Below are 10,553 nucleotides of genomic sequence, written 5' to 3' on the forward strand. Positions count from 1 at the left end.
TGTACCTGTAAGTATCTGGCACAGAAAAAGTTTAACCTTTCAGAGGGCATCCACTACGTAGCTGAATGGCATAAAAAAATGGAAGACTTGGTTATGCCAAGAAGTTTTTGATTTTTTTTATAATTAAATCTTATTTTATTTTTAATTGTTTTTTATTTTTAACTGAGCTTCTCTTTAGTTATTTTGATTTAATCATGTACGTGTATTAAAGTGTAATCCACATATGGGAAAACTTACTTTTAGAAGATAAGTTAGCATTTACATATGGTAAAAATAAAAACTCTATGATATTTCATAAGTTTATCCAGTTGGGTTACATCCACACCAGTCCAGTCCAGAAAAGACTATTTCTGTCACTACATACATTCTGCAAAGTGGCTAGGACTTTTAACCTTACGAGGCTTATGAGCAACGCCTTAAGAACAAATGAGCAAAATGCCAGAAGAGCAAAATAAAGGAGTGTGAAAGATAATGATAAATCAAAATTCAGGGGAGGCCCCTCACTTATACCATAGCTTCTGTCCCTTGCCCACGGCTGGAGGAATTCCATCCATTTACTGGGGGACCACTTGTTATTTGAATGTCTGCATTTGAAAAGAAGCTTCCTGGGCTCCCTAGCTGACTCCTTAATATGGAGTTTTGAGTACTTCCTTGGGCAAATTGCTAATTTTTCAATGACCTCATGATCCTATACTCTGATGAGTCAAAGCATACTCTAGTTTCAGACAGATGAGAATACTGTCACTTTGTGAGAGTCTTCAGGTAGCTTGGCTTTGGGCTTGTGTGGCTCTTCTTGTTGTTGTTCGGTGCCATTGGATCAGCTCCGGCCCATAGCGATCCTGTACACAACAGAATGAAGCCCTGCACAGTCCTTGCACCATCCTCACAATTGTTCTCGTGTTTGGGCTCATTGATGCAGCCACTCGGTCCATCTACCTTATTGAAGGCCGTCCTCTTTCTCACTGCCCTTCCACTTGACCTAACATGATGTCTTTCTCCAAGAGCTGGTCCCTCCTGACAGCATGTCCAAAGTATGTAAGACCGAGTCTTGACATCCATGCCTCCCTCTAAGGAGCACTCTGGCTTTATTTCTTCCAATACAGATCAGTTTGCTCTTTTATCAGTCCATGGTATATTCAATATTCATCGCTAGAACAAAATTCAAAGGTATCAAATTTCCTGTGGTCTTCCTTATACAATGTCCAACTTTCACATGCATATGAAGCATGGAGAATACCATGGCTTTGGGTCAGGTGCACTTTAATCCTCAAAGCAAGTTTTCCCTAAACTTACTATAAACAGTTGGTAGTCTTTTCCATAGTCAGCCCCTAGTCTGTTAGCTGATGATATTGAGCTTCTCCATTGTGTCTTCCGACAGATGTAGTCAGTTTGATTTCTGTGTAAGGCTTCCCCATCTTGGGAAGTTTATGCATATAGTCGCCTTTAGTATTGTGAAAAAGGGTATTTGCTATGAATATGTCATTGGTTTTTAAAATTCTATCATGTGATCTTCAGCTTCATTTCTATAACTGGGTCTATATTCTTCAACTAATGTTCCTTCTTCTTTGTTCCAAGCTTTTGCACTCCAATCACCAATACCTATCATTGCATCTTGATTGGATGTTTCATCAATTTCCAATTCAAGTTGGTGTGTTTTTCTTCCCATACTTTTATTGGGGCTCTTACAGCTCTTATCACAATCCATACATCCATCCAATGTGTCAAGCACATTTGCACATATGCCACCATCATCATTTTCAAAGCATTGTCTTCCCACTTGAACCCCTGATATCAGTTCCCCATTTCTTCCCACTCCCTCCCTCACCCACCCTTCCTCATGAACCCTTGATAAATTATAGATTATTAGTTTTATATCTTACATTGTCCTCCATTGCCCCTCACCCACTTTTCCATTATTCATCCTCCTGGGAGGGAGTTATAGATTGATCTTTGTGATCAATTCCCCTTTTCTCCCTGCACCATCTTCTAATATCTACCTGGACTCCCTGTGTTGCAGCCTTTTATCTATAGCAGTATGCGGGTGCTAGCCTAATCTAATTTGTAAGGTAGAATTGAGGTCATGATAGTGGGGGGAAGGAATCACGAAAGAACTAGAGGAAAGCTGTGTGTTTCATAGGTGCTATACTACACCCTGACTGGCTGATCTCTTCCCTGTGACCCCGCTGTGAGGGGATGTCCAATTGCCTACAGATGGGCATTGAGTCTCCACTCCATGCCCCCCATTCCCCAACATGCACATTGGGTATGATTTTATTCTGGGTCTTAGATGCCTGATAATTGATCCCATCGACACCTCATGATCACACAGGCTAGTGTGCTTCCTTCATGTGGACTTTTTTGCTTCTCAACTAGATGGTCACTTATTTATCTTCAAGCCTTTGAGACCCCAGATGCAATATCTTTTGAGAGCCAGACACCATCAGCTTTCCACACCATATTTGCATATGCACCCTTTTTGTCTTCAGTGACCGTGTCAGGGAGGTGAGCATCACAGAATGCCAGATTGTTAGAACAAGTGTTCTTGTGTTGAAGGAGTACCTGAGTTGAGCCCAATGTCCAGCTACAACCTTAATTCTTAATATATAAATATGAGTACATAGTTCTATTCACCTCTCTTTATATATATATTTTACATATGTGCATGCCTATATCTAGACCTCTATAAATGTCCTTTGCTTCCTGATTCTTTCCTGTATTTCCTTTTACTTTCCTTTTGTCCCACCATCATGTTTGGCCTTCATTCGGGTTTACTAATTCCTCACTGCTACATTGCCCTTGATTAAGCCCCACTAGGCATCCTATACCCTTCTTTTCATTGATTTTAGTTCACCTGTTCCCTTGTCCCTGGGTTGGTTCCCACCCACCCCCCTTCCTTTCTCCCACCTCCCCCTTCTCCCATGTCCCCCCAAAATCATTGGTCCTATTCTTTTCATCTCTAAATTATTTATCCCATCTATCTTATCTCAACAGACATGCAATTCAAGTTCTTGTAAGAATTTTTAAATTTCTTCATCACTAGCTTGTGTGGTTGTTACATAAATTTGAATAATAGTCATATTGATTGGATTTCCTTAAATTGGATAGATATGATCCCATCAAAAATGGCATTATAATTCTTGATGAATTCAGCAAGTTCCTTTTTGATGATGAATGCTACACCATTCCTCTGGATTGTGGTATTTCCAGCATAGTAAATCATATGATTTTCTGAACCAATACCAGACCATTTCAGCTCACTAATGCATTCCATTTCATTTTTGATCACTTCCAGTTTTCCTCAATTCATACTTCACTCACTCCAAATTCCAATTATTAGAAGATTTTGTCAGCTGTTTCTCTTTCTCTGAGTCATGCGCCCTCAGTCAATGAAGACCCCAAAGGCTCCACTCCTCCTAGGCGTCTCCAGATTCATGTCACCAGCTTGATTCCCCTGCAAGAAACCATGTCCTCTTCAGTCACAGTTCACCTAAAGTCATGCCTGTTTTTAATGTATATCACGAAGTATATACAAGCATGTAGTGTGTGCTTCTGTTGTGAGAATTATGTAGTAGGCTGCTGCTGTAACATTTCCAGGCTGGACACCCCTATGGAGCAGTTCTTCCTGGCCTTCTGGGGGGCTGTGAGTTCAAATCAACTCCAGGGCAGTGGGCTGTCCTTAGAACAGGAAGCTCCTTTTCCCCAAAACTCTTTGAAACTCTTAAGTCTTATGTAACATCATTCTCATAAAAGAAGCACACAAACATGCCATCCTTCCTTCCCAGGGACTGCTCAGTCTAGATTGGAGCATGGAATAAAAAAAGAAAGAAAAACTCCATTGGACTTAAAAAAAGAATTCTCAATTATCTGATAATATCACCTTCACCTTCTCCCTTGTCATACTGTCATACATGGAACATATCAACAAATATGGACCATGCCCAAACCCTGTGGTACGCTCTCCTATTTAGAATTTCAACAACAGGAATATCAAGCGGAGACCCTACAGGTTGGTCACCACACTCTATTTTAAAATAAAGTCTTTCCAGATTGTAAATACTAGAGACAGGGTGATGGCTAGTCGGCGTGTTTATTTGGTCTTTTTCCAAAGAAGAGATGTGCTTACTTAGCTGTGTTGAGGTGCTTACGTTCAGAGATCAGACCATCCAAGAAAAAGGACCTCTCATGTGACAGGCAGGGAGGAGCCAGGGAAGCTCCACCCCCACCATACACTATGAGCTTTTGTCTTCCAAACCCACGACTCACAGCATTTTGACCTTCCCATGTTCCTTCAATAAGATAACTATCTTTTTGTTTTTTTCATTTAAAAAAATCACTTTATTGGGGGCTCATACCCTTATCACAATCCATACATCCACCCATTGTGTCAAGCACATTTGCTGTCATCATCATTCTCAAAACGTTTGCTTTCTACTTGAGCCCTTGCTATCAGCTCCTCATTTTCCCCCTCTCTCCCCCACTCTCCCTACCTCTCTCACATACCCTTGATAATTTACAAATTATTATTATTTTTTCATGTCTTACATTGTCCATTGTCTCCCTTCACCCACTTTTCTGTTGCCTCTCCCCCAGGGAGGGGGTTATATAGAGATCATTGTGATCAGTTCTCCCTTTCTCCTCCACCTTCCCTGTACCCTCCTGATGTCACTACTCTCATTTATTAGTCCTGAGGGGTTTATCTCTCCTGGATTCCCTATGTTTCCACCTCTTATCTGTACCAGTGTATATCCTGTAGTCTAGCCGGATTTGTAAGGGAGAGTTGGGATCATGATAGAAGGAGAGGGGACGCATTAAAGAGCTAGAGGAAAGTTGTATGTTTCATCGTTGCTATACTGCACCCTGATTGGCTTGTCTCCTCCCTGCAACCTTTCTGTAAAGGGATGTCCAGTTGCCTAGAGATGGGCTTTGTGCCTCCATTCTCCCCTCCCCCTCATTCTCATTGATATGATTTTTTTGTTCTTTGATGCCTGATACCTGATCCTATCGACACCTCGTGATCACACAGGCTTGTGTGCTTCTTCCATGTGGGCTTTGTTGCTTCTCAGCTATATAAATATAGATGCCTGTATTTAGACTTCTGTAATGTCCTTTGTCTCCTAGTTAAGATGATTATCTTATAAAAGAAGAAATCTTATAATAAACAACCTTTACTTTTGCAACTTGGCAACTCTGGTCACATAATGGAAGAATCAAACCCACCAACAGAACCTCGGAAGAAAAATGAGGCTGGCTCCTTCTGTAAAGGTGCACAACCCTGAAGCCCTAGGGAGCTGTTGGTCTCTGCCCTCTAGGGTCACTGTGAGTCAGAATCCACTTGATAGCTACAGGATTTGGGGGGTGGGGAGGTGGTGTTGGCAGCCAACTCTCTTGAAGAATGGAAGGTTGAGTAGTGAGGGCAAACTTTGAAGTTATGACTCACTCTTCTAGACTGCCAAAGCAATGTTTTATCTACACCAAAGTGCTCCTAAGAAGCCCTAGTTGCAAGAGTGCTGTATCCTGGCCCACTAACCACAAGATCAGCAGTTCATATCCACAAACTGCTGTGTGGGAAAAATATGAGGCTTTTCATTCTTCTGAAGAGTTACAATCTTGAAAACCCAAAGGGTATTACTCTGTCCTATAGGGTCACTATGAGTCAGAATCGATTTGATGGTAGTGGAGATTTTGCCCCCACGAATTGGTTTGTGCTTATTAGGTTTTCTACTAGCCCCCCAAATTCTTTAACTGAGTTGATATGCCTATAGCACCCAACGTCCTCCCCCAACTCCTTTTCCCCAACAAAATAAAACCGTCAACCTCATCTGACTTGGGTATTGAAATCTTCAGCTGTGTGTTCATAATAGTAACTGTTCATATTTGGATTAAGAAAGTAAACAGTATTAAGATGTATAAAACATCTGAATAGTTGGGCTTGATTTCCTTCCAATGTTTCCCCTGTGAAGCTGTTTTGCCAGCTTTAACTACTCCAGGAAAAGAGACTCCCAGCTATCTGAGTATTGATAAGACATGGAGGTGAGAATCACCTGGATGAGATCTTGGTATCGGAAAGAACCGACCTCTCTAGGAGCAGATCACACCCAGAGCTGGGATTCTTTAAGTGCTCCCAATGGAATGTCTTTCATTGTCCTGCAAATAATTCTAACATGCACTTTAAGAGGTGTAGACACAAGACCTTTTATACAAAGGAGTTATGGTTATAGAAGGAGAAACTAATCCTCATGCACACATAGATACAAAGAAATTATTTTAAAGTAGAAACACCTCATCTGGAAGAACTTGGAAAGTCAGAGATGGTGCTGTAACCTGATGACAAATAGTCTAGTGGGGAGATGATGACGTCAGTGCATCTCATGGGCATCTGTACTGTCCCTGTGACCAGTTGATGACATAAAATGTGACGCTTAGGTGATAAGAAAGGCGAGGTGGTAAATACTCACATAAACCATTAGCACAATTTAATATATTTTATTTTCTTTATGTAAAATCATAAGCAAGGGTTTTACCTGTGTCCTGATTTATTGCCAATAAATAAATAGCTATGTACAAATGTGCTGAGTTTACACATATGTAGAGGAAAACCTTGCAAAAGATACATTGTATGATGCTTTTTTCCCCATACATTGAAGTACTTCATTGTTCTAGCTTAATTGAACCACAAGCTCTTCTCCGCCCTTTGTATCAAAGTCCAGAGCAGAAATCAAAGCTGAAAATTGGAAATTCCTCAGTTTCTTTAGAGTAAAGTATGCTTGACTTGCTATTTATCCTGACCCACATTTAATACATGACAGAAATATAGAAGCTGTCTGGAGCATTTTTCAAACCTTGTTGAGCTGGCAACCCCCGCAGCTCTGTTAAAGTACAGATTCTCCTGTTGTGCAGAGGTGGGGAGGGTGGGGGCAGGTCTGGGAAGAGCTGCGGAGTGAGTCTGAAGTTCTCTGCATGTGAACCAACTATCAGGGAAAACCCACTTACTTTTCTTGTCCAGGGATAGCATTCTTAGTAAATGGAGTCGCCCCTCTAAATGGACGGCCCCTCTAAATGTTGAGGGAACGCTCATGGGCCTCCAACGAATCAAGGGGGCCCCTAACAGAGCATCCTTCAGGTTCCATTCCCAAGTGTCTGGATCTCACCTAACCAGTAGAGCTGGTCTGCTTTTCGCAGTTGGGTCTAGGAGTGGCAGAGGAGCAGTGAAAGTTGAAAAGGGAATGAATCATGTAGCTCCAAATTCCCCTCCACTCCCTCTTGGAGGGACTGCTCTCAGTCTAGTGCAGCCGTGGGGACATTTCTAACCCTGTTCAGAATAACAAATACTAACGGAGAAGAAAAGTGCTTAAGAGTCGCAACAGTGAATATTTTCAGTCCAAATCAAAACAACACAAACATCAATAAAGAAAATCTTGGCACACCGTTCATTAAAAATATCCTTAGGGTTCATGTCTATGACTTCATTCCAAAAATATTAATTGAACCAAAGCTAATGACACCTTAACCTTTGTTAATACTCATATTGCTCCAAACGCCTGAAATAAATGAGCAAATCTGGTGAATAGCAAAGACCCAACAAGTTGGGTGTGCGTGTGTGCGCGCGTGAGTGCGTGCGTGTTAATGTTTCACAAGTCGGTCAAAAGTCGAGTTCAGACACTTGTAGGATGACTCAGGCGTGGTGGCAGCCTGTCCCTGAGAAATGTTGGGGAATGAGGCGTGGCTTCCTAAATGTCAGAAGTAGCGCCCAAGAGTCAGCTGGATAGTTTCACTGCCCCATAAAAAGTGAAAGTGTGATATAACCTGGTTATTTCAGACAGACAGTTGGGGAGGAAATCAAAGGGGAAAATTCTAAATACATAAAAAAATAAATATTTTGATTGTCACCTACACACCTATTACACTCATTATACCACTGGCCATGGGCCTCCTGAAAAGGCTGTGGACTCCCGGACCTAAAGCCACCAAGTAGAGGCAGTCTGCTGTCTGAGCCTTCCGAGTAAATCATCCCCTCTGCCCAGCTGTCTTTGGAGAGCACCGAGGAAGTCTCGGGCTGTCTTGGGCTTTCCCACCCGTCGTGATGGCGGACCCACTTTCGGAGGGCTGGCGGGGCTCTTCAATTGTGAGGGCCCAAGGGAGGGGCTGTCTGAGCCATCCCCACTCTTGCCCCAAGTGAGTTCCGTGCCACACTCTTAGAGTTTCTGAGGGGCTGGTTCTGTGCGCACTTGCTGCAACACGACTTCCTTGCCAGGACTCCCAGCCTTGTACTCCAGCTCCCCCCGCAGGGGCCCTTGCTTCTTGTGCACGTGGCAAAGGAGCGCCAAGAGCGCCACCACCAGGGCCAGGCTGCCGACCGAGATGCCGATGAGCACTCCCGAATGCGCCCGCCCCGAAGCCGGAGAGGCGCTGGGCTCCGGGCTGGCCGGAGGCTCCCCGGAGCCGTCTTCGCTGTCATTGAATGGGAAGGTGCCCTGGTCCTCCCGGCCGGGCGGGGTCCAGTCGGGCCCGCAGTCGCACTTGTAGCTTCCGGGGAGGTTAGAGCAATTGCACTCGTCTGGGCAGTCGCCGTTGGCGCACTCGTCCAAGTCTGCGCACAGGGAGCCCTCGTCCAGGATGTAGCCCTCCGGGCACTCACAGACCTGCGGGGCGTTGGGGTCGCAGTCGGCGGGGCACGTGGTCTGGTTGCAGAACAAGCGGCACCTGTGCGGCTCGTGGGGGTCGGGCGCGAAGCCCTCGGCGCAGATGCAGAGGTAATTGGTCTGGTTCAGGGGCTCGCACTGGTACTCGCACTTGGCGCCGAAGCACGGGTCCACGGCCTCCACGCACTCGCCATCCACCAGCTCGTAGTCGGGGTAGCAGTGGCATTCAAAGCCACCCTCCGTGTTAACACAGAGCTGGGGGCACGGGCTGGGCACCAGCAGACAGTCATCCAGATCCTTGCAGCTGTGCTGGTCGGCCGCCAGCACGTAGCCCGTCTCACACATGCACGTGTAGGCTCCGGGGGCGTCGGGGTTCGGGACGCAGAAGTGCTCGCACAGGCTGTCGCACGTGTGGGCTCCGCGGGGGACGCACGAGCGCCCGTCCGCCTGCAGGACGGCGTCGGCCGGGCACAGGCAAGTGGGGGACGGCGAGCTGCGGTTGCAGGCGTGCTCGCAGCCCCCGTTCTCCACGCGGCAGTCCCAGGCTCCGGGCGCCGCCCGGCTCCAGCGTGCCTCCTGGGATCCTGGCCCCGGCGCGGCGCACGCCAGCTCCAAGCCCAGGGCGGCCACCGAGGCCAAGCTGCCCACCGGCAGGGCCTGGAAGTCCGTGCCGCGGGCCCCGAACGGGGTGCTGTACGCGTCCGAGACGGCCGCCGCCGCCACCGCCGCGGGCCCGGCGTCCAGGGCCAGGGGCTTGCAGGAGGCTGCGAAGTGGAACTCGCAGAGGAAGCCCTCCGCCTGGGCCGTGCACGGGAGCGCCCCCCACACGGGCTCTCCGGCCGCCGAGGCCCCGGCCGCCGACACGGCCACGCACTGCGGGCCGCAGACCGGCGTCCCCGCCTCGTCCGGGCCGGCCCACCTGCTGTAGCTGGTGCGATTGTCGCCGGTCACCCACTGAAAGCCCCGCAGGGGCCCCAGGTCCCGCGGGTCCCGGCAGCCCGGCGGCAGCTGCAGGCCAATCCAGAGGCGCTGGGGGTCGTGGCTCAGCAGCAGCGAGATGACATCGGCGGCCACCGAGGAGCGCACGGTCATCAGGTGCCCCTGCCGGTGCTCACAGGCCTCGCTGGCCTCCTGGAAGGTCGCCGGGCCGGGGAAGAGAGCGAAGCAGTCCGAGTCCACACATTGGCTGCCCCGGGGGAGCGGCCCAGAAGTCGGAGGGAGCCCCAGGCTGGCGGGAGCCAACACGCCGAGGAGCAAGACGCTTAGCATGCTGGCCAGGCGCCGGGGAGAGCGAGGGGGCCGAGAGCAGGCTGGCTCAGCCAGGGCGGGGGTGCTCAGGGCGCCTTGAGGTCCACCTCGGGAACTGCTCGGGTTGCCCAGTGCAGCGCTGCCCAGCAGCCTCTGACAGGCCTCCAGCGGCGCTGTGCTTATAAACGCTGAACACTCCCTCCTCCCTCCCTCCCTCCCTCCCTCTCTCCCTCCCGGGACTTTTGGGAAAAAGGAAGGAAATGCCGATGGGAAGGGCCGGGCAGCGGTCTCGGATTACTGGGCTCTCCCGAACCAGGCTTTCCCGCCGGGAAGGACCTCCCTTGGATGAGTAAACTTGGCAGAGTTTTGCAGGCCCCGCCTGGGTCTGGGGCGCGGGCGCGGAGCAGGGCGAAGGCTCTAGTAACCCGGAGAGGGAAGCTTAAGCCAAGCTTGCACAGCCCCCAAAGAGCGCCCTCTTCATAGTTTACCCACAACGCCGGCTCCCAATCTCCAGGTATTCCCCCGCCCCCTCCCCAACCTCACGCTTTTACTTCTCCAAGGTGACGTCACCAGCGATTCCTAGGAAGTCACACAGCTTGCAGCGCTCTGGGAGGAGGGGCGGGCTCCGGAGGTCCGGGACGTTTTAGCAGGAGAGGGGTGGGACTG

At 48.2% G+C, this 10,553-nt stretch overlaps 1 protein-coding gene across 1 annotated transcript; it reads right to left on the minus strand.

The window, feature by feature from the left end:
* Nucleotides 1–6,467: 6,467 nt before the first annotated feature.
* THBD (thrombomodulin) lies at nucleotides 6,468–10,049 on the minus strand. The gene has a single exon (XM_075564049.1). It carries the CDS (start codon nucleotides 9,906–9,908, stop codon nucleotides 8,193–8,195), a length of 1,716 nt encoding a protein of 571 aa, XP_075420164.1. The 5' UTR covers nucleotides 9,909–10,049; the 3' UTR covers nucleotides 6,468–8,192.
* Nucleotides 10,050–10,553: the final 504 nt, after the last annotated feature.

The sequence above is a fragment of the Tenrec ecaudatus genome, chromosome 12 (genome assembly GCF_050624435.1).
Source record: "Tenrec ecaudatus isolate mTenEca1 chromosome 12, mTenEca1.hap1, whole genome shotgun sequence".
Taxonomy (NCBI): Eukaryota; Metazoa; Chordata; class Mammalia; order Afrosoricida; family Tenrecidae; genus Tenrec; species Tenrec ecaudatus.